The sequence below is a fragment of the Meriones unguiculatus genome, chromosome 17 (assembly GCF_030254825.1).
Source record: "Meriones unguiculatus strain TT.TT164.6M chromosome 17, Bangor_MerUng_6.1, whole genome shotgun sequence".
Lineage (NCBI taxonomy): Eukaryota > Metazoa > Chordata > Mammalia > Rodentia > Muridae > Meriones > Meriones unguiculatus.
This window is the reverse complement of record NC_083364.1, coordinates 13,484,562-13,509,594: the sequence shown is the minus strand read 5'-3', so window position 1 is coordinate 13,509,594 and position 25,033 is coordinate 13,484,562. Positions and strand designations below refer to the sequence as shown.

Sequence of the window (25,033 nt, the reverse complement as noted above, 5' to 3'; positions counted from 1 at the left end):
TTACTGGCACAGGAGATGAATTTCTGAACAGAACACCAATCGCACAGGCAATAGGATAAATGGGACCTCATGAAACTGGAAAACTTCTGTAATACAAAGGACACTATCAATTAAATTAGCACCCTACAGAATGCAAAAAGATTTTTAACAACTCCACATCTGATGGAAGACTAATATCCAAAATATGTAAAGAACTCAAGAAACTAGATAACAAAATAAGCAAATAATCCAATTAAAAATGGAGCAGGGGCTACAGGTTAGTCAAAAGATGGATGCAGGCACTAAATCTCTTCACAAAGGAACTTATTCTGGTCCCAGTTGACAATGTGATCAACTGCTTGAGCTCCAGCTACCAACTAGGTCTTCCTATATATATATATATCAACTATACCCTTGAATTGTGGAATACAGAATGAACTCTCTCCTTGCTTTGTCAAAATATTTTTTCATAGTAAACAAGAAAAGGAACTAATACGGAAAATTGGTACTGGGAGTTGGGCTGTTGTTACAATACCCTGACCATGTGATTCTTAATACTTTGGAAGTGAGTTGCAGAAGAAATGTGGAAGATTGGAGAACTTCAGGCGACAAAGCCCTTATGTGCTGTAATGAGAACGTGATGTAGGATGCTTGAATGACAGGAATGCTGATGGGTTATCCCCTAGCTATCTGCTCCCTAGGTTGTGTCAGAAAATCTTGAATGCATCATAAAAGCAACAGTGGGAGCATAATCTTATAAAGTATGTTCTGGACATCTCTGGACTTTATAAAATAAAGACTTCATAATACCATTATAAATTATGCAATGAACAGAAAAGGTTAAACTATTACATGTAAAACTGATTATTTTGAAACTGGAACTATTGAGGCTAAATACTAAATCACAGTGAGGATGTGAAGGGGAATAATACTCTTAATGAGGAACAAATTAATTTCAGTTTAACCTGTACCAAAAATGTTAAAGTAGCTTTAAGTTGAGTACCCTTTTTCGAATAAACAGTTCGGTACAGCACTTAAAATATGGCTGAGACTTATATTAAAAGATACCTGTGTTGAAAATGTACGTTTGGAAATACTTCACTCAACTTCCAAAAAGACAGATCTCCTTACTTTCAGAAAATAAAATGTTTTTATTTGTTTATCTATTTATTAAAATTTTAACAAAGAAGAGACTTCATTCAGATGCTAGCACCAGATACCCACGGTGTGAAGACTGTGCCTTAGAGTGCTCTCAAGATGCAGTCCCAAGGTTCATTACTCATGCGTTTATAAAGGCTCACAGGCTGTGCCCATCCTGGCTTTGTGCACCTAGAGGCAGGAACACTGGCAGACTTCCTGCCTGCATGTCCTCAGACACCTCCATCTAGGTGCAGTCAAGGGCAAGCAAGCTTGTCCACAGGAGTGACCACACACTGTCTGTATCCTCCATGAACAAGACCAGGCAATCACAAGAACAACGCCTAGCATTCTGAGACCTCCTCTGTCCTTGGACAAGTAGGACTTACAGGCTAGACATGCTTTTTGTTTGATAGTTCTCTTAAGCACAGTAACTTTAAAGATAATGTTCACCATCACTTCCATCCCCCACTTAAGTTGTATCCTGAGTCAAGTTCTTGACCCTGTGGTGTGTATCTGTGAAAGGAACAGGCTAGCTTTACAGGTTTCTTTATGAATTCTATACCCCATATTAATTAAACTAAGTTCTCCCGGTAGTTTTCCAGAAAGCAGAAGGACAAGGAAAAAGGAGAAGTGGGTGAATGGGGACAAGACCCACCCTGCTGCAGAAGAATGTCCAGGCCTGCAGTATGAGATAGGGTGCCTGGCAACGGGTCCAGATGGCCACAGCTCCCCATCCAGGACATTCTGGGTGTAACTTGAAGATCAGATATCCACCAGATGTCGGGGGCAGGACTGACTGGACGTGGGTGCCTAAAACGAACCGATGATATTAAAAGTCAACTACCCATAACCCCATTCACCCAATCCTGCACTGCCAAGCTTGCCACCCCCACGCCTCCCTTGCTTTTTCCTTTAAAAACCCCATGCCTTTTTCTCTCGGGGCTGTTCCCTGATGATTTGGAAAGCAGCCCCATCACTCACTGGCCTGAATAAATCTCTTCTGTTTGTGGCAATCCATCTCCAAGTTACCTTCATCTGTCTCTCTGGTAATTGGGCTCTCGGTGGGCCTAACACCTGTTCACACTGGGATTTAATAAATATCAGTATACTGGCACCGAGACCAAAATTTCTGTATCTAGTTAAGACATTTATGATGCACAAGCCAGCTATGATCAGCAGAAACAGAAGGGTCTGGTGTTCTGCAATAGCTGAAGACAGAGTTATCACCTGGAAAAACAAGGAAATGAGAATGGCAACCATGGGCTTCCCCTGTTCTGGGTCATTTTTTTGTCTGCAGTGTACAGGGTTTGTTTGTTTGCTTGTTTTTGTTTTTGTTTTTCTGAGAGTACAGGAATCTCTAATGATTGCTGAGTGGTTTGCATAGAACAACATTTTCTCTTACAGCCACACAATCACATCCTTGTTCTGCACAGAGTATGGTGAGTGCTCTATCATGTTGCAAAACTGCTTCAGCTAATGGATCAACATGCTGATGGATCTTGATCTAGTTGGGTTTTACAGGTACCCTTTTTTTTTTTTTTTTTTTTTTAAAAAACAAGGGAGCCTGGAGTTCAATATGAGCCAGCCTGGTTTGTTGGGTAGGCACTCCAAGTAGCCATTTGTCTTCCTTGCCAGAGAGTTTCCTTTGGACTGAACCTTTTCAGTCTTTTGTTGAGGATAAGGGGTGACATAGATGATTTTGTAAATGGGCCTCAACTTAAATTAGGATGCCATTGTAGGGGCCCAGGAAGGCTGGAATGTTAACCAAAGCCTGGGAGGGGATTCATTCAGGAAATGGGGCACTCACTCATCAGAAGCATCTGGTTTCTTGATCAAGGTAAAAGACAGGAAGCAATCATGGCAGCTGGACTGGAGCACATCAGGCTCTCCACTTTTGTGGACTGCCTGGGGCTTGGGTGCTGTAGATCACTTTTGGAGTGGTTTGTTTTCTGATTCTGGTTCCTGGGTGGTGACTGTCAGGTGGGTGGAAATCTGCCGAGACATATTCAGACTAGGGACAGAAGCTAAAGTTAAGGAACTTAAAGGAAACTCTTACAATTGGAGACCCCCCCCCCCCAACCCTCACACACACACACACATATTCCATCAGGAACAGGCAAAAGTTGGGGAATCTTAGTCTGTTGATTGTAGCTCAATTGACCTGTGACAGGTAGATAGATGCAAGTTGCAAACTCCGTGAGGCTCACATGAATTCTTTTAAGTTACAAAAGAGGAACTTCTGGAGCCTTCTACTTTTAAGTCATAATAAAAGCTTGGGGATTTAAAAAAAAAATTATCTGGGGTTAAAAACATCAACATTCTTTTCTTTGTCCAGAGGTCTGGACAGAGGTGGTTTTAACATGATGAGAAGTAATTTTAGGTATCAGAACTCCATTGATTACTATGTTAAAACTTTGAATTTTTGAAGTCTTGATATCACATATTTTTTGTTTTGGTTGTTCTGTTTGGTTTTTCAAGGCAGCCCTGGCTGCGATATTGAGCTTCTCCCAGGATGAGGACAGGTCTTGGCTAAAGTGCCCTCAGAGGTCTGGAATGAGAGCAATCTCAGCATGCAGATGTATGAACAGGTTCCGGCTTACCCTGTTGGATCTTGTCTTGGACATCTGCTTTCCAGTTCTCTCGAACAACCTCACTACACCATGCAAGGAACAGCAGGCACAGGATCTTGCAAAGTATGTTCAAAAAACTCCAAACTTTATTAAATGTAAACTTTATTGAATAACAACACAAATGTAAGATTTACTGCTAATAAAAAATTAAAGTTTCCTGTATAAAAATAGATTATCATGTAGTTGGCAATATTCACACTAAATATATTAAGTCTATACCAATAGTGGGGCTAAGGTGACAGAATATAAATATTAACATGACATATTAAATTTCAGCTTAATATATACAAAGAAAACATCTTCAAAAATAGCTTAAGAATATATATATTTATATATAATATATAAAATATATTTTTATTTATATATAAATATTTGTTTATTTACATATATATATATATTTATTTATTTTTTTGGAATAAACAGTTTAGTACAGCCCTCAGCAGGGTGAGGCTTCAAGGAGTCCCGGGTTTACAATGCACATCTAGCATTAGTTACTCCTCTCCCGAGAATAAAATAGATGTCTTTACTTCCAGGCTGGGAAGTATCTTGAGATGTCCCCGGCGCGTTTCTTACTTCTCCTGGATTGCTCGGATCCCGTGAACAGCAGCACACTGCGACGCTTCTGTAGTAGCACACAGTACCGGAAGGCAACCGGAGATTCACTCGGAGACAGGCAACTGGTGGCCTTCCTTTCAGAGATAACTAATGCAAACAAGCAGTCGAGAACGAAAGGCCGAAAATCGCCAGAAGCCATCCACTGCCAGTTAGCTAAAACTTGTGAACAAAAACAGCAAAATTCAATCCAGCGTCGACCTCAGTCACAGATAAATCTTGACAGCTGCGTGCTTGTGAGCATGCACTGTGCAGTCCGGATAGTTTCTAACTTTCGGTGGGCACACGTGTCTTCTGTTGTTGTTGTTGTTCTGTCCCGACAGGGTTTCTCTGTGCAGCCGCGGCTGTCCTGGCCACAGTCTTTACACTCAGAACTTGTTCAAGGCTCTTCCACACCCAGTACCTGCAGTCCTTAGCCTCACCTGGGAAAGAGCTCGGAGCAGCTGCCTCGCAGTGGCCGCCAGGGGGCGCTGCTACAGTAAGCGCTTGTGCAGGATCTCCCACACCATCTTCTTCCTGAAAAGAGGCATGTGCTGCTGGGAGAAGGTGATGGGCTGGTCCCTGGAAATGTAATCTGCATATTTACAGGCGAACACGCCGCAGTCGCCCCCGTTCAGCTGCTGAGGAATCTCCTCTGCCGACATGCTGTGTTGCTTCCACTCCACAGGGCTCAGGTCGCTGTTCCTTCTCGCTTTGCTCTCCTCCCGCAGATAGCAGAAAAGCAGCTCAAGGATGTCGGGTCTCTTCTGTCCCGTGGAGTCCATGTAGACAATACTCTTCTTTCTTAAGTCTGTGACCGCCAGGCTCCAGTGCATGCCCAGGTGAACTGGGACCAGGAGAAGTTCCTTGGCAAAGATGTTTACTGCCCGGGTCCATCTTCTGACTGACCTGTAGCCACCAGACTTTAACTTGGTGTAAAAGAAGGTATTAAATGCGTGAAGTGCTGGGTAGCCTTGACTTTGATTTCTTTCCATGAGAAGATTCATGTAAAAATTGATGACTTTGTCGTTGAGCCACTGGGTGTTCCTTAGGGTCCACAGGTCTCCTCGAGTCATTTGCAGTTTGAAGGCACAGCTCAAGATCTCATCTTTTGACCCAGGGCCTAGCGCACTGCTGATTTCTTTCTCCATGTCCACTGTGACAGCAGGACCACGGTCCAGCCCTCTGCCCTTCTCTTGGTCTTCAAGAGCCTTTTTCTTGACCTCAGGTGTTGACACTTTGCTGCTGGGCATGCCATTGCTGACACTGTCTGTGCAGATTTGAGGTGTTTCCGATTCATGATTCTGCCCTTCAGCACAACCTTTGAGAGTCTTGGAGGTGTCCATGGTGCTTGTGTGAGTGCTGTGAGGGCCAGAGCTCACGGGGACGTCAGGTTGGAGGAGTTCCAACAGCCCTGGGCACTTTTCATTGTGGTGTTTCTCAACTTCTTCCTCCCTGTTGCTGTGGGGGGGCTTGAGACCCTGGCCTCCACCCACAGACTCCTCAGTCACAGCCTCTTCTGGGGGGCCTTTGGCACACTCTGGGGCCATTAGCTGTAACGGACCCTTTTCCTGGGGTGACCATATTCGGCTCTTGTCAGGCTCTTCATCCCCAAGCTCTGTTTCATGCTGTTCCTGTTGCAGCTTCTTCCACGACTGGACTGGCTCTTCTGAGCACACATCATCCTCTTCCTCTTCTTGGCGTTTCCTCTTCTGGCCTTTCTCTGGCTGTTCAGGGTTTATCGTTTTACCCTGCTTGCAAGGCTGCCTTATAGAGGGACTACTTGTATTGTCTTTGCTCAGCTGTTGGCTGCCGGCCATGACACAGCTTTCCGATGTCCAAGTCAAAGTGCAGGTCAGCTGGGCGTTCTGTGGGAGTTCTTGGGTTGTCCTCTTGATGGCTGAAGGCACCTTAGTCTACTGGGAGATGTCTTATCCACACAAGATAAGGTGGTTCACGGTCAGAAACCGCAGGGGAAGAACACAGGTTTCCTTTGGCGCTGGGGTCAGTTAGGCCACCAAGACAGAAGGAGGTCGCAGTGTCAAAGGACATTTCTCACATAGCTGATCTTCTCTAATCTTGTCTTTCGGGTGGCATTTCCTCAGTCCCCCTATAGAAAGGTCTGTGGAGTTCCCACTCTGCGTTTTGTTTTTCCCTACTGAGGGAGAAGGATCGCTCTAGGGCACAAGGAGCCTCTGTAGAACCTGAAATTGTGGAAATCACAATGATTGTCAGAGTCTTTCAGCCAAAGACAGCAGTCAACACACGTTAGAAGCAAGACTACTGTGTGCCTCCCTCCACTGTCACCAAGGATCTGGAAGGCCAGTTTCCACAAAAAACTGTGGTTTATGATGTGGTTTTATGCACCAGGGCAACATTCATTGGTGAATGGAGGCCCTGCCCACCATCGCCCAGGTCTAGGGTCTTAAAGCTTGTTTTCATTCCTGGAATTCCTGTTGGAACTCCTGCTGGCTGAAGCAAACCCAAGATCAGTAAGAACTCAGAGGAGCAGAAGTTCAGCACATATCATGAATAAATAAATGTAAAAAACCCCCAAGTGCTGGGATTAAAAGCGGCAGCACCACTGCTTGGCTGGACAGATCTTTTCAGGATGACTCAGCAGAGATGGCTCCGTGGTGAAGAGTGATGCTTTTCTAGAAGACCACACATTGATTTCCAACCCTGTCTTTGCAGCTTACAATCACCTGTAACTCCAGTGCCAGGGGAGCTGACACTCTCTTCTGGCTTTAAGCAGGAAACGCACACACACACACACACACACACATACACACACTGCTCTTAAATATGTGAGAGTAAAACACTCATACACATTAAAAATAAATCTTAAAAAAATAAAAGCTAGGATTTATACTAAGCCTATTTCTCTTTTTCCCCCCAGAAAAACAGTGTACCGGAGAACTAATTAAAAATCATTGCTAAAATGTACAAAACAAAATTAGAAAAAAATGTAATAAATGAAAAGATAGTTATCCTTTCTAAAAGCTTTTAGAAATAGTTTGAGAAGCTTCTATGTCCTTAAACCTTGAAAGACAGAGACCAAACCATGTGTTAAAACCTGCTTGTAGCTGCTTTTCTCACACCCAAAAATATAACCATATATATATAACACAGCTATATAACACATAATTCATATAACACATAACCATATCTCCATAAAACTCATATAACATGTGATTGATCAGTGGCGAAGCTTTGTAGATTATATATGATTTGATCGTTGCCAAACAGAACAGAGGACAAAGGAGATGGCTCAGCCCGGTTAGCTGCTCCCTGGCAACTCTGACCAGTTCAGGGCAATTCCTGAGTCACTCAAAATAAAAGACAGAACCCAGTCACCCGAATTATTCTCCGACCTCCACGTGTGCTGCGGCAAGCCAACAGTTGCCGCACCCCCAATGCAAATAAATAATGAACTGCAATAAACCCTGCCAGGTGAGCAAAGAGAGTGGCATTTTATCCTAGTGGATCACGGTGGAATGGCCATGCCTCTCACCCTGCAAATTCAGGCAACGGCCACAAGAGGACAGAGAGAAACCACAGAGAAGAGCGCGCCTCTCAGCTCTTTCCTGCCTTCCTCTCTGACCCAAAGGAGCTTCTCAGAGCAGAGAACTGCAGGGGCAGAACCAAAGCATCTGGACAACTGGGCTCCCCTTGATTACAAGGCTGGCAGGTTTAGTCAGGGATCTCGAGAGTAACAGAACACACACACACACACACACACACACACACACGATAGATAGATAGATAGATAGATAGATAGATAGACAGACAGACAGACAGATCGATGAGTTTAGATAGATGACTTACAGGCTGAAGTCCATCTAGTCCAGAGATGGCTGCCTATGAATGGAAGGTCCAAAAGTCCAGTAGTTTTTCAGTCCATGAGTGTGGATGTCTCAGCTGGTCTTCAGTAAAGGCTAGAATTCTACACAAGTAGACCGCAAGGACAGTGGAGGAATGGACTTCTTCTCAGTGAGGCAGTAACAGGCAAATAGCAAAAGCTCCCTAGTTCCAGCGCCTTTTATAGAGGCTTCTAGCGGAAGGTGTTGCCTGGATTAGAGGCTCGGCTTCCCTCTTCAAAGATGCGGATTAAAATTAAGCAAGGAATCCCTCACAGGATTTTCATTTTGGGGTTTTACATAATACCAGATAACTGGAATCCAGTTGACATTCAAGAATGGCCGTCTCAGCTGCCTTTCCAAGCCCCTCTTCATGTTCTGGACACAGTTTGACATTTTTGACATTTAACCTTGTGTTCTTTCTTTCTGTAGATTCTGGTGTGTGTTTGTCTGTGTTCACGTGTGTACGTGTGTGCATATGTGTGTGTGTGCCTGTGTGCAGGCTCTCTCAAAGAAGTCAGCATGTGTGGGTTGAGTTGTGGGGCAGCAGAGCTGGGTTGGAGTGGAGTGGAGCTCAGTTGGTGGAACGCATGGTCCAGCAAATAAGAACCCTGGGTTTGCTTCCCAGACCACACACAACTGCATGTGATGGGGCACGCCTCTTCTCCTAGCGCTCTGGAAGCAGAGGCAGGAGAACCACAAGTTCAAGGTCATCTTAAGCAGTATAGGGCTTTCACAGTCTGCCTTGGATACAAAGAGCCCCGAATGATAAAATATAGGATATAGGAAGGGAGGTTGTAGATCAGCAATTACTGAGCGTATGCCGTGCATAAACAAAGGCCACGGTTTAATCCCTACCACCTTCAAGATCCCCGAAGTTTGTTCACTCTACGAAGCTGGCTGTCTAAGCTGGTCCTCAGTATATGTTGAAATCCCAAAGAAGTAGGCTACAATGCCAGTGAAGAAATGCCTCAGCAGCAAGATGGATGAACTTTCCAGACAGAGGGAGAGTGAGCAGACAAAAGACAAAGACTCCCTTCTTCCAGGATCTTTTATGCAGGCTTCCACTGGAAGGTGTGGCCCAAATTTAGGGTGGGTCATCTCACCCCAAAGCATCCCTCTCAAATGACCCAGTCCAGGAAAATCCCGTCTGAAGGGGGCCACTTCATGGAGGGCAAACCGATTAGATGCCCAGTGCAGAACAGCCTCCTGGAAGCTCCTCACACCAGCAACGTTTTATGGACTTAGCAGGTTATATTTGGGATTATGCATACTGATATACATATTTGCAATGCCATAACAATTAATGAAAGGAGAGGAGGCCATGGATCTGAAGCAGAGTGGGAAGGGAAATGCCAGGGTGTGGAGGGAGGAAATGGAAGGGAGAAATGTAATTATAGTATAATTTCAAAAATCTTTTTAGAAAGTTAAAAAAAAGAAAAAGAAAAAGAAGGTTCTAAACTAAAAAAAAAAAAAAAATTAAAAAAATAAGGAAAGAAAATTTCTGACAGATGTGCCCAGGTGCTTGAGTTTTAGTTGATTCCAGATGTGATCAAGTTGACAACCCAAGATTACTCATCATACATGACATGCACACAATGGAAGAATTTTCATATGAAGAAAAATTATGGCTGAACATGGATAAGGTATGTCAAGTGAAATAAACCTGATAAATGTTGTATTATCTCACCTCTGTGAGATAATATAATCTGAAAATCTCTGGTTCATGGAAGAGAAGAATACAATGATGGTTTCCCAAGTCTGGGACGCGAGCAAAAGGAGGGGAAGACAGACCTCCGACACAGGTTATCAGAAGTACTCATCTTGCGTGCCTGAACCTGCTTCCCAGTGGCAAGGTGTTACAGGTCCACAGGAAAGAGCAGACAGCAGGAAGCAAGAGTCAATCCGGGCTCAGGAAGATGTGTGCTGGGATTACATCCTCGTTATGTCTGATTTACAGAATCTTTAGCCTCCAGATTCCATTTAGGAATATTAGGGCAATATTGGTGTCATCTTGTGGGGTTCTTGTTAGAATGTGTGCAAAATGCTCACTTTAGCGAGTAATCCCCAAACGTGGAAACGTTAAGCCACGAACACTCAACATGTCGTATGGATTGCTGAGTGAACACAGTGGTAGTTAATGTTGTCAACTTGTGGGGGTCCAGAGGCATCCGGAGACAAACCTGTAGGCATGACTGTGAGGGATTACCTACCTGGGAAAACCCACCTTAACCTTGTGTGGGGCTCTATTCCATAGGCTGCGCTCCTGGACTGAATAAAAAGCTAAGCAAAACTGACTATGAGCATTTAATTCTCTCAAGATCGAACAAAATACCCCAGGTTTCCCCTGAAATCCCTTCCCCAGGATGGACTGGAATGCAGAATAAAACCCGTTATCTCTTGTGCTGTTTCTCATGGGATACCTTAACACAACTTCCAGGTAAATTTGCATTACAGAGGCCCTGGTGAAATCAAGCGTGGGTAAGGCATTGTCTCTCATTTTTAAAATGTTTCCTGTTAAAGTTTGTTGAAGCTCAGTGTGGTGGTCGAGGAGAGGAGGCACCATGAGTTTGAGGGCAGCTGAGCCACACAGCATCTCTCTCAACAGGAACAGCAAGAGGCTGAGGCTGTAGGCTGATGCTTCCTGTGGCACCTATGCTGTTCTCAACCCACGGGAGAAAGCACCCCTCCTTTCTTAGCCTCTAGATGCTTCAACTATAGGCCCAAGGTGGTTTGGGTTTGTCCCCATAGGCTCTGCTGTTTGAGTGTTAGGCCTCTTTCTGTTTGTTTGTCTCTCCGTTGCTGTCTCAGTATGGAAGCCCTCACTGCCGCTCCACCCCCATAACTGCCTGCCACCCTGTGTGACACTGTGGTGGTCATGGACTCACCCTCCGAACCTGTGAGCAAGCCCCCAGGGAAAGGCTTTCTTTTGTAAGCTGCCTTGGTCATGGTGTCTCTTTACAGCAACAGAAGAGTGACTAAGACAAGGCCTAAGCCAGAGGCCCTTCTGTTAAGCAATTCTAAATAATCATCTCAATAAGAGGTTATTCCATTCCAGGGATCTAAGAACTAACACATTTTAAAGATGAGGAAACTGAGGCCTAGGTAGGTAGTGATTTTTTTTTAATATACTATTTAGCAGCAGAGCTAGGATTCACCCCTGAGCCCTCTGTACCTCCAACTCCGTTCTGGGCTCAGGCAACAATTCCTCTCTAGTAGTTCAGTCTCTTCTCTCACATTGCTTTTCTCAGGTACAAATACGGAATAAACACCAACAGCACCATGGGTGATAGGAATCCCAGGTCCAGGCTAGAGAGATGGCTCAGAGTTCAAGAGCACTGGCTGCTTTTCTAAAGGTCCTGAGTTCAATTCCCAGCAATCACATGGTGGCTCACAACCATCTATCATGAGATCTGGTGCCCTCTTCTGGCCCGCTGACACACATGCAGGCAGATTACTGCATAATAGATAAATAAATAAATCTTTTTAAAAAATGGGGTATTCGCATTACCTTAGAAAAATATGAAATGAAGAATTCCAGTTCCATTTAAATGGATCCCACTTACATGTAACTTTGATTGTGACCCCCTCAGGCTGCCTGTTTCAGCTCTTGCTCTCCCCAGGCTGACCCATCCTTTCTCTGCCAGTTATCATTACAGGACACCAATCTCATCAGGGTACTTCTCTGCTTAAAAGGCTCCCAGTGCTCTGCCCGGCACAGGAGGGCTCCCTTGCGCTGGGCATTCTGGAGCTTCTCTGTACATCGGCTCCTTTGTCAGATCCACATGCCATCAGGGCAGCCCAGAACTGTGTTTCAGACCCCGAGGGCTCAGCGGTGAGTCCTAGCCCTCCCCCCCCCCCCCCACTTCCTCGCTTCAAAAAAAATCACAGTCTAACCTCATGTGCAGTACACAGAAAAACAAGTCCTTTGGTGCTGGAGCCCAGCTGCCATTCTCATTCCATTCTCATTCCATTCTCAAGACCACAGCCAGATTGATTGTTAAAATGTTTATTGCTTATGTCGTTCCCTCATCAGAACACTACAGGTCAGTCTTCTGTGAGCAGACGTTATAGTTTTTGACTGCTCACCTCAGTTCCTCTACTTCCACCTTGCTGGCCTCCCTACCAGTTCTTGGGCATACCAAGCACAAGCATGACCTTCATCTTTGTTTATTCTCTACTCTTCCCCACGTCTGCACTAGCCTGCCTGTTCACATACAGCTCTTGATTCTGAGCCCTTGACAGTGAAACATTCAGTAATCACCCATAGGAAAATGCAGCCCTGTCACTCCAGAAGCCCCTCTGTGCTTTTCCTCACAGGGCTTTAGACTTTCTAGAATATGTCCTGACTTAACTCAAAGACCTAATGCCCACCACTGGATACAGCACAGCTGCATCAGAGTAAGATAAGAGGACACAGCACTAGGGAAATAAGATTGAATGAATACACCCATTCGAAGATTGATCACCGGGTATTTTTAAATATACAGCAATAAAATGTTCAGATTATTTTCAAATGTTCAAAACAAAAAACTTGTTTTAGGCAGTCTCATGTAGCACAGGCTGGCCTCAAACTCGGTATTTAGCCCAGGATGATGTTAAACTCCTGATTCTTCCTATGCCTCCCAACTTGTAGAATTAGGGAATTATATACCCAGTTTATGGATAGATGATGATCAATACTAGGTCTGAGTTCTAGCAGCTGGGCTATACCCACACCCCCAAACCTTAAAGAAGTTTTAAGAAATGTGTTTGGTCCAACATTTTCAATGCCTCTCATATTTATCATCTCTATGATGTGTTCACATTTTTGATAACTGACATTAAAAGATTTGCTTCAAAAAAGATGCCATAGGAAAGTAAAACCTTACAGGGATTTCTTTGTTGTTTGTTTAATTTCCTAGGTGGCAGCCTCAGGAGACAAATGAAAGTCTTAAGAATTACCAAGATGCTTTGCTTCAGAGTGACCTCACTTTGTGTCCTGTAGGAGTGAACACAGAGTGTTACAGAATATATGAGGCCTGCTCGTTTGGCTCCATTCCTGTGGTAGAAGATGTGATGACAGCTGGCCACTGTGGAAACATGTCCAGTCACCACAGCACTCCTCTGCAGTTACTCAAGGCCATGGGTGCCCCCTTTATCTTCATCAAGGACTGGAAGGATCTTCCTGCCATTTTAGAAAAGGAGAAGACTGTAACTTTACAAGAAAAGTTTCAAAGAAGAAAAATGTTACTTCACTGGTACCAACACTTCAAAACAGAACTAAAGTGGAAATTTACTAATATTTTAGAAAGCTCATTTTTTATAAATAATAAAGGTTAATCATACCTAACTGTAAGTGTGTGTTCTTAAGTGTGAATATGTACAGCACTTGATAAGGTGGCTCCATCAACTCAGTTTCACAGAAGGGACCAAATGTTCTCCTTTTTGGCTACTGCTGTATACAAGATCAAAGAAATGGCGATATTTTACTGAGGCTGACCTGGCAAGAAACTTAAGTGGTTAAAGGGTGCTTATTGCCAAGGCTGATGAGCTAAGTTCAGTCCCCCAGAAACCACACGGTAGGAGAGAAGTGAGTCTCATGTGCTGTCATGTGACCACCCCACCAGCATGCACACACAAACACATCAAATAGGTGGATAGATAGATTGGTGGATGGATGGATAGATAGACAGGTGACTCAGGTTCAGTTCTACCGAGATCAAGAAGCCAGCATTTACTGACTGTGCTCACTGACTTTAACCCACTTTAGGTGCTGGAGTGCTGGCTCAGTGTTTGAAAGTGCTCACTATTCTTGCATATAGCCTGAGTTCAGTGCCCAGCATGCATGGCACACACTCAGCCATCTGTAAGTATTGCTCAGTAGGTCCTGACATGTTCTTCTGTCTTCCATGCACACAAGTGCATATGACACATTAAAATAAAGAACTAACTGATAGAGTACTATTTACTAGGGCTGACATCTGGTCATGTCAGTAGCAGGATATATGCTGAACAATGGTACAAAGTTATATAATGTCAATGAATTTAATGGCTCTACTATACAACATGGAAATTATTTTAATATAATTGAAAGGTGCCTGAGTGGATGTTATGTGCTTTCACAAACTGTATCAACTCTGAGGTGATTTGTATGTGAATTAGCAAGTTGTGGCTAGTACACAATGTATATAGTCCCAAAACATTGCACTTGATAACACGTTCTATTTTATATACCAATATTAGAAATTGCAAACTTTAGGGAAACAGCATCATATGTTAAAACACTGGTTATTGCAGTCAGAAAAAAAAAATAAAAAACTTGTTTCCATGAGGATTTTTGGGGGAGCTTGAGGGAATTTAAAAGGTGATCTAAAATCTTTTACAACGGGTTCTGCTGAAATCATGCTAAAAGTTCAATAGTACTATTATTCAAGTAAATACCTTTCACAACTTGTCCAGACCAACAGATACAGCTGTGTTCAGTCAACATAAAATCAGATACACTGAACCAGATAGAAGAAAAAGCAGGCAACAGCTCTGTACTTACTGGCACAGGAGATGAATTTCTGAACAGAACACCAATCGCACAGGCAATAGGATAAATGGGACCTCATGAAACTGGAAAACTTCTGTAATACAAAGGACACTATCAATTAAATTAGCACCCTACAGAATGCAAAAAGATTTTTAACAACTCCACATCTGATGGAAGACTAATATCCAAAATATGTAAAGAACTCAAGAAACTAGATAACAAAATAAGCAAATAATCCAATTAAAAATGGAGCAGGGGCTACAGGTTAGTCAAAAGATGGATGCAGGCACTAAAGCTCTTCACAAAGGAACTTATTCTGGTCCCAGTTGACAATGTGATCAACTGCTTGAGCTCCAGCTACCAACTAGGTCTTCCTATATATATATATATCAACTATACCCTTGAATTGTGGAATACAGAATGAACTCTCTCCTTGCTTTGTCAAAATATTTTTTTCATAGTAAACAAGAAAAGGAACTAATACGGAAAAATTGGTACTGGGAGTTGGGCTGTTGTACCCTGACCATGTGATTCTTAATACTTTGGAAGTGAGTTGCAGAAGAAATGTGGAAGATTGGAGAACTTCAGGCGACAAAGCCCTTATGTTAGGAAACAAGAGTCAATCCGGGCTCAGGAAGATGTGTGCTGGGATTACATCCTCGTTGGACCTTGTTCTTCTTTGCAAGCACTTTACTGATCGAGCCTTTTCTCCAGCCTGGATCTTCTAATGTCTTTCATTAAACTCTTTATTTATATGCGTATTGGATCTTTTTGTTTCATTTTTTATTTTTTTCATGTGAACTTAGTTATTTTCTTTTTATTTTATTTATTTATTTATTTATTTATTTATTTATTTGTGTTTTTTTAATCAGTTACATTTTATTAACTCTGTATCCCAGCCGTGTCCCGATCCCTCATTCCCTCCCAGTCCCTCCCTCCCTCCCTCATCTCCACCGTGCCCCTTTCCAAGTCCACTGCCTCCTCCCCATTCATCTGATCCTGTTTTATTAGGAATCTTCAGGACTGGCTGCAAAGCCCTCATCTGTGGCCTAACTGGACTGCTCCTCCCTTCGGGGGTGGAGAGACCAAAGAGCCAGTCATTGAGTTCCTGTTAGAAATAGTCCCTGTTCCCCTCACTTTGGGAAACCAATTGGTTACTGAGCTACCACAGGCTACATCTGAGTGGAGGTTCTAGGTTATATCCATACATGGTCCTTGGTTGAATGTCAGTCTCAGAAAAGACCCTGTGCCCAGATATATTTGGTCCTTGTGGAGCTCCTATCCTTTCCCCATCAGACTAACTCCCCTTCTTTCTTATGATTCCCTGTACTCTGCCAAAGGTTTGGTCATGAGTCTTTGCTTTGAAAACACTGCTAGTTAGAGTCTTTCAGATGCACTCAGTAGACTTCTGTCATACGTTCAATGCACATCCCATCTGTCTTTCTAAATGAGGATTGGTCATCTTACCCCATGTCCGCTCAATTGATTATCTTTTTTAGGTGTATAGATTTCATTATGTTTATCATATCTTATAGGTCTATATAAGTGAGTATATCCCATTTTTGTCTTTCTCCTTCTGGGATATTTCACTCAGAATGATCTTTTCTAGATCCCACCATTTGCCTGCAAATTTCATGATTTCCTCCTTTTTGATTGCTGAGTAGTATTCCATTGTATAAAAATACCACAATTTCTGTACCCATTCCACCGTTGATGGACATCTGGGTTGTTTCCAGGTTCTGGCTATTACAAATAGAGCTGCTATAAACATGGTTGAGCAAGTGTCCTGTTTGTGTACTTGAACAAACTTTGGGTATATACCTAGCAGTGGTATAGCTGGGTCTGGAGGAAGCACTATTCCTATTTGTCTTAGAAAGCGCCAGATAGCTTTCCAGAGTGGTTGTACCAGTTTACATTCCCACCAGCAGTGGAGGAGGGTTCCCCTTTCTCCACAACCTCTCCAGCATGTCTTATCGCTTGAGTTTTTCATCTTGGCCATTTTGATGGGTGTAAGGTGATATCTCAGGGTCGTTTTGATTTGCATTTCCCTGATGGCTAATGAGGATGAGCATTTCTTTAAGTGTTTTTCTGCCATTCGATATTCCTCTGTCGAGAATTCTCTGTTTAGCTCTTTTCCCCATTTTTTAATTGGATGACTTGGTTTGCTGCTTTTCAGCTTCTTTAGTTCTTTGTATATACTGGATATTAGTCCTCTGTCAGATAAAGGGTTAGTGAAGATTCTTTCCCAATCTGTAGGCAGTCGTTTTGTTTTGATGACGGTATCCTTTGCTTTACAGAAACTTTTCAGTTTCATGAGGTCCCATTTATTGATTGTTGCTCTTAGAGCCTGTGCTGTTAGTGTTCTGTTCAGGAAGTTGTCTCCTGTGCCAATGAGTTCTAGGCTGTTCCCCACTTTTTTTTTCCAATTGATTTAGGGTATCTGGTTTTATGTTGAGGTCCTTGATCCACTTTGACTTTAGTTTTGTGCAGGGTGATAAATATGGATCTAATTTCATTTTTCTGCATGTAGACATCCAGTTGGTCCAGCACCATTTGTTGAAGATGCTGTCTTTTTTCCATTGAATGGAATTGGCTTCTTTGTCGAATATCGAGTATTCATAGGTGTGTGGATTTATTTCTGGTTCTTCTATGCGGTTCCATTGATCCTCCTTTCTGTTTCTATGCCAATACCATGCAGTTTTTATTACTTTTGCCCTGTAGTACAGCTTGAGACCAGGAATGGAGATACCTCCAGATGATGGGTTGTCGTACAGGATCATTTTGGAGATTCTGGGTTTTTTGTTTCTCCATAGGAAGCTGAGAATCTTTTTTTCAAGGCCTGTAAAGAATTGAGTTGGTATTTTGATGGGAATTGCATTGAATCTGTAGATTGCTTTTGGCAGGATGGCCAATTTCACAATGTTAATCTTACCAATCCATGAGCACGGGAGATCTTTCCATCTTCTGATATCTTCTTCGATTTCTTTCTTCAGAGACTTGAAGTTTTTCTCAAACAGGTCTTTCACTTGCTTGGTTAGAGTCACACCAAGGTACTTTATGTTATTAGTGGCTATTGTGAAGGGTGTTGTTTCCCTAATTTCTTTCTCAGCCTTTTTGTCTTTGGTATATAGGAGGGCTTCTGATTTTTTTGAGTTGATTTTGTATCCTGCCACTTTGCTGAAGGTGTTTATCAGCTGAAGGAGTTCTCTGGTTGAATTTTTGGGGTCGCTCATGTATACTATCATATCATCTGCAAAGAGTGACACTTTGACCTCTTCCTTTCCGATTTGTATCCCCTTGATCTCCTTTAGTTGTCTTATTGCTCTGGCTAGGACTTCAAGTACTATGTTGAAGAGATATGGGGACAATGGACAGCCTTGTCTTGTCCCTGATTTCAGTGGGATTGATTTAAGTTTCTCTCCATTGAGTTTGATGTTAGCTATAGGCTTGCTATATATTGCCTTTACTATGTTTATGTATGTTCCTTGTATCCCTGATCTCTCCAAGACTTTAAACATGAATGGGTGTTGGACTTTGTCAAATGCTTTCTCAGCATCTAAGGAGATGATCATGTGGTTTTTCTCCTTCAGTTTGTTTATGTAGTGGATTACATTGATGGATTTCCATATGTTGAACCACCCTTGCATGCCTGGGATGAAGCCTACTTGGTCATGGTGGATGATATCTTTGATATGTTCTTGGATTCGGTTTGCAAGTATTTTATTGAGTATTTTTGCGTCAATGTTCATAAGAGAGATAGGCCTGAAAGTCATAAGAATTACCAAGATGCTTTGCTTCAGAGTGACCTCACTTTGTGTCCTGTAGGAGAGAACACAGAGTGTTACAGAATATATGAGGCCTGCTCGTTTGGCTCCATTCCTATGGTAGAAGATGTGATGACAGCTGGCCACTGTGGAAACATGTCCAGTCACCACAGCGCTCCTCTGCAGTTACTCAAGGCCATGGGTGCCCCCCTTATCTTCATCAAGGACTGGAAGGAGCTTCCTGCCATTTTAGAAAAGGAGAAGACTAACTTTACAAGAAAAGATTCAAAGAAGAAAAATGTTACTTCACTGGTACCAACACTTCAAAACAGAACTAAAGTGGAAATTTACTAATATTTTAGAAAGCTCATTTTTTATGAATAATAAAGGTTAATCATACCTAGTTGTAAGTGTGTGTTCATAAGTGTGAATATGTACAGCACTTGATAAGGCGGCTCCATCAACTCAGTTTCACGGAAGGGACCACATGTTCTCCTTTTTGGCTAATGCTGTATACAAGATCAAAGAAATGGTGATATTTTACTGAGGCTGACCTGGCAAGATACTGACACAGGCAGCCTGAGGGGGTCACAATCAAAGTCACATTTAAGTGGGATTCATTTAAATGGAACTGGAATTCTTCGTTTCATATTTTTTTAAGGTAATGTGAATACCCCATTTTTTTAAAAGATTTATTTATTTATCTATTATGCAGTATTCTGCCTGCATGTGTGCCAGCGGGCCAGAAGAGGGCACCAGATCTCACAATAGATGGTTGTGAGCCACCATGTGATTGCTGGGAATTGAACTCAGTAACTTTAGAAAAGCAGCCAGTGCTTTTAAACTCTGAGCCATCTCTCTAGCCTGGACCTGGGATTCCTATCACCCATGGTGCTGTTGGGGTTTATTCTGTATTTGTACCTGAGAAAAGCAATGTGAGACAAGAGGCTGAACTACTAGAGAGGAATTGTTGCCTGAGCCCAGAACGGACTCGGAGGTACAGAGGGCTCAGTGGTGAATCCTAGCTCTGCTGCTAAATAGTATATTAAAAAAAAATCACTACCTGCCTAGGCCTCAGTTTCCTCATCTTTAAAATGTGTTAGTTCCTAGATCCCTGGAATGGAATAACCTCTTATTGAGATGATTATTTAAAATTGCTTAACAGAAGGGCCTCTGGCTTAGGCCTTGTCTTAGTCACTCTTCTGTTGCTGTAAAGAGACACCATGACCAAGGCAGCTTACAAGAGAAAGCCTTTCCCCGGGGGCTTGCTCACAGGTTCGGAGAGTGAGTCCATGGCCACCACGGTGTCACACAGGGTGGCAGGCAGGCATGGGGGTGGAGCGGCAGTGAGGGCTTCCATACTGAGACAGCAACGGAGAGACAAACAGAAAGAGGCCTAAACACTCAAACAGCAGAGCCTATGGGGACAAACTCAAACCACCTCGGCCCTATAGTTGAAGCATCTAGAGGCTAAGAAAGGAGGAGTGCTTCCTCCCGGGGATTGAGACCAGCATAGGTACCGCAGGAAGCATAGTTCTACAGCCTCAGCCACAGCAGCTGAGCAGTTTCTACACACCAACTGCATTTGATCATCGCTATATTCTGTGCCTCTTACTGTTCCTGTTGAGAGAGATGCTGTGTGTCTCAGCTGCCCTCAAACTCATGGTGCCTCCTCTCCTCGACCACCACACTCAGCTTCAACAGACTTTAACAGGAAACATTTTAAAAATGAGAGACAATGCCTTACCCACACTTGATTTCACCAGGGTCTCTGTAATGCAAACTTACCTGGAAGTTGTGATAAGGTATGCCGTGAGAAAGAGTACAAGAGATAACAGGTTTTATTCTGAATTCCAGTCCATCCTGGGGAAGGGATTTCAGGGGGAACCTGGGGTATTCTGTTTGATCTTGAGAGAATTAAATGCTCATAGTCAGTTTTGCTTAGCTTTTTATTCAGTCCAGGCGCCCAGCCTATGGAATAGAGCCCCATACAAGGTTAAGGTGGGCTTTCCCATGTAGGTAATCCTTCACAGGCGTGCCTACAGGTTTGTCTCCGGATGCCTCTGGCCCCCCACAAGTTGACAACATTAACTACCACTGTGTTCACTCAGCAATCAATATGACATGTTGAGTGTTTGTGGCTTAATATTTCCAAGTTGGGAATTAATCGCTAAAAGTGAGCATTTTGCACACATTCTCACAAGAACCCCATAAGATGACACCAATATTGCCCTAATATTCCTATAATGGAATCTGGAGGCAAAAGATTCTGTAAATCAGACATAACGAGGATGTAATCCCAACACACATCTTCCTGCACCCGGATTGACTCTTCTTTCCCGCTGTCTGCTGTTTCCTGTGGACCTGTAACTCCTTGCCACTGGGAAGCAGGTTCACGCACGCAAGATGAGCACTTCTGATCACGGCTTTATACAGATGGATCTTGTTCCTCACCTGGCCTTCAGTGCCATCATCTTTCTCAGACTTAAGAACCAAACCGACTCCCAAATTTGAAAATGGTGGACAGCTAAAGTCTTGGCCACCTGAAGGCTGGTTCCCACATCAGTCCTGTGTGACTTGGCTCCACCTTGTGGTGGCTGTTTTCTTAGCCCTCTGCTCCTTTCTACCGCCTCCTAATTCACATCTTTTCACTCTTCAGAGGTATGTGATGAGAACTTTGCCTGCTGGTGAGATTCCAGCCCTCTCTGGATAGTCCAAGTTTCCAGAAGCAGAGCTTCCTGTCCCATGTGACCCTTTACCCTTGGTGGAAGTAGGGGTATTCACCAGGGCCTGTGGCCAAACATTGTCACTTACAGAAGCATTGCTTGCTTCATTGCCGAGTAATTGAATGGTGTCAGTGTGTGTGTGTGTGTGTGTGTGTGTGTGTGTGTCTGTGTGTGCACTTGCATGTGTATATATGCTTCTATACATGTGAAGGAAATAGGCTGATATCACGTGATCCTCAGCCCCTTTCCACCTCAGCTCTTGTGTCAGGGTCTCCCTCCTAACCTGGGGTGCACCCATTTGGCTAGGTTGATTAGGCAGTGGGGCCCAGGTGTTCTCCTGCCGCCTTCCCAGCTGGGAACCTACAGACTCACCCCATCACACTGAGGACTTTTTACATTTGCTGGAGATCCAAACTCATGCTTTCACGTTGGGCGCTTGACCAACTGACCCATCTTTCCAGACTCTGAAACAAATTTTAAAATAGCAAATGGAAATGCACCGTTGGTGCCAAGTTCACATACACGTTCAGACATGCACAGCCGAGCTGCAGTTAAGACTGAGTGCAGGGTAGCACAGCCCTCTTTGTCATGAAAGGAGCAGAAATTTTCATGGAAATGCTCTGCTAGTGCTAATTCTCATCTTGCCCTGCCTGAGTGAGCTCAAGCCTCGGACCAGCAGGAGATCACACAGCCCCCTCCCTTTGTAAGTTTGATTCCAAAATGTCTTTCTTCTAGAATATAGGCAAGGCCAGGCACATTTTGAGGCTTCATCAAAACAAGATTGAAGAGTTTTGTTTGTACTGAAATGAGTTGATGTTTAAAAAAAACAGAAAAAAAGGGAAAAAAAACTGTTTCTTTTTATTTATTCACTTTCCTGCCAATTGTAGCTCCCTTCCTCCTCTCCTCTTGATCCCACCCCCTCACTCTTTCCCTTGCCCCCCTCCCCTTCTCCTTGGAAAGTGGGAGCCCCCACCATCACCGACCCACGCCAGCATATCAAGTCGCCTTAGGGCTGCATGCACTTACACGTTCAGTGATAGTGTCTGGGATCCAGTCCTGGGACATGTCATAACCAACATCAGAGCACTTTAGAGTCTGCTTTAAACTCAGACACACCACTTTACACTTAAGACGACACTTCTCAGGACCAATGCGCATATGGGGCACAGGGAGATCTCGTCCTTCTTCAGAGGAAAGACTGAGATGCTGAAGTTCCAGTAAGCTCTGAGGAGGTGTGCTACGAAGGCCATTCTGAGGAGCAAAGACACCATAAGTTCCAAATATTGACTGGGGAAAAAATTTCTCCAGGTGAGTCTACTTATGTGAAGCTCAGAACTAAAGCACATCAAGAGTTTTACTACCTGAGTGCCCGTGATGGTGCTGACAAGACATTTTTCATTGAACACATCTCTAAAAACTAATTGTTTCTTCAGTACAAGACAGAAAAAAAAAAGATAAAGTAAATGGGCAGGTACAGATAAAGCTGGGATTACAAGCACCAGGTGGCATTGCTCTTATCTCATGCCTTCCTAACTTTTTGTTTCATTGTTGCTACAGCAGGCCTGGGGTCAGCAGTATTGTCCACTGGGTAATAATGCTGGTCAGGTGAGCCTATGAACCTGAGATGTAGCCTTGGGATCCAGCATGCAATGAGGCTCAGCTTCTAAAGCTTGTCCTCTGGCCTCCACAAATACACAATGGGACACATTCATGCACTCATACATGTATGCACACACACACACACACACACACACACACACACACTGTACACACCTATGCTCTCTACAAACATACTCTGTCCACACACATACTCTCTCTCTTGCTAAATGATAATTTAAAATAGAAAAACTTAAAATTAAATCAGGCTTGTAGAATTGTGGTGTGTCCACCAGGAAAAACTGCTTGGACACAGGGTTCAAGCTGATAGAAAATATTAGTGAGCTGGCAACTACAGTGAGCACTCAGGATCCTAGGGTAGCCCTCAGCTTTTCTCAAGGTGAGCTTTTAAGCACAAAACCCATAACCTGTGTCTGAGGTCTGTCTTCCCCTCCTTTTGCTCGCATCCTAGACTTGGGAAACCATCATTGTATTCTTCTCTTCCATGAACCAGAGATTTTCAGATTATCTTATCTCACAGAGGTGAGATAATACAACATTTATCAGGTTTATTTCACTTGACATACCTTATCCATGTTCAGCCATAATTTTTCTTCATATGAAAATTCTTCCATTGTGTGTATGTCATGTATGATGAGTAATCTCGGGTTGTCATCTTGATCACATCTGGAATCAACTAAAACTCAAACACCTGGGCACATCTGTCAGGAATTTTCTTTTCTTTTCTTTTTTTATTTTAGAACCTTCTTTTTCTTTTTCTTTTTTTTTTTAACTTTCTAAAAAGATTTTTGAAATTATACTATAATTACATTTCTCCCTTCCTTTTCCTCCCTCCACACCCTGGCATTTCCACTCCCTACTGTGCTTCAGATCCATGGCCTCCTCTCATTTCATTAATTGTTATGGCATTGCAAATATGTATATCAGTATGCATATTCCCAAATATAACCTGCTAAGTCCATAAAACATTGCTGGTGTGAGGAGCTTCCAGGAGGCTGTTCTGCACTGGGCATCTAATCGGTGTACCCTCCATGAAGCTGGCCCCGGTCAAACGGGATTTTCCTGGACTGGGTCATTTGAGAGGGATCCTTTGGGGTCAGATGACCCACCCTAAATTTGGGCCACACCTTCCAGTGGAAGCCTGCATAAAAGATCCTGGAAGAAGGGAGTCTTTGCCTTTTGTCCACTCACCCTCCCTTTCTCTGGCAAGTTCATCCATCTTGCTGCTGAGGCATTTCTTCACTGGCATTACAGCCTACTTCTTTGGGATTTCAACATACACTGAGGACCAGCTTAGACAGCCAGCTTTGTAGACTGAACAAACTACGGGGATCTTGAAGGTGGTAGGGATTAAACCGTGGCCTTTGTTTATGCAAGGCATACACTCAGTAATTGCTGATCTACAACCTCCCTTCCTATATCCTGTATTTTATCATTCGGGGCTCTTTGTATCCAAGGCTGACTGTGAAATCCCCACGTTGCTTAAGATGACCTTGAACTTGTGGTTCTCCTGCCTCTGCTTCCAGAGCGCTAGGAGAAGAGGCGTGCCCCATCACATGCATTTGTGTGTGGTCTGGGAAGCAAACCGAGGGTTCTTATTTGCTGGGCCAAGCGTTCCACCAAGTGAGCTCCACTCCACTCCAGCCCAGCTCTGCTGCCCCACAACTCAGCCCACACATGCTGACTTCTTTGAGCAGGCCTGCACACAGGCACACACACACATATGCACACATGTACACACGTGAACACAGACAAACACACACCAGAAGCTACAGAAAGAAAGAACACAAGGTTAAATGTCAAAAATGTCAAACTGTGTCCAGAACATGAAGTGGGGTTTGGAAAGGCGGCTGTGACGGCCATTCTTGACTGAGAACTGGATTCCAGTTATCTGGTATTATGTAAAACCCCAAAATGAAAAGGCACACCTGTGAGGGATTCCTTGCTTAATTTTAATCCTCATCTTTGAACAGGGAAGCCGTGCCTCTAATCCAAGCCACACCTTCCGCTAGAAGCCTCTATAAAAGGCGCTGGAACTAGGGAGCTTTTGCTATTTGCCTGTTACTGCCTCGCTGAGAAGAAGTCCATTCCTTCACTGTCCTTGCAGTCTACTTGTGTAGAGTTCTGGCCTTTACTGAAGACCAGCTGAGACATCCACACTCATGGACTGAAAAACTACTGGACTTTTGGACCTTCCATTGATAGGCAG

General features: G+C 43.5%; 1 protein-coding gene and 1 long non-coding RNA gene across 2 annotated transcripts in view; one reads left to right on the top strand and one right to left on the bottom strand.

The window, feature by feature from the left end:
* Positions 1–25,033, top strand: part of LOC132648628 (uncharacterized) — a 356,879-nt gene that overhangs the window by 266,363 nt on the left and 65,483 nt on the right. The window lies entirely within an intron of this gene.
* On the bottom strand, positions 4,835–5,554 carry LOC132648558 (sentrin-specific protease 2-like; the record flags this gene model as incomplete). The annotated part of the gene is made up of 1 exon (XM_060370399.1): positions 4,835–5,554. A coding segment is annotated over one exon (720 nt), but the record flags the coding sequence as incomplete, so codon positions are not given.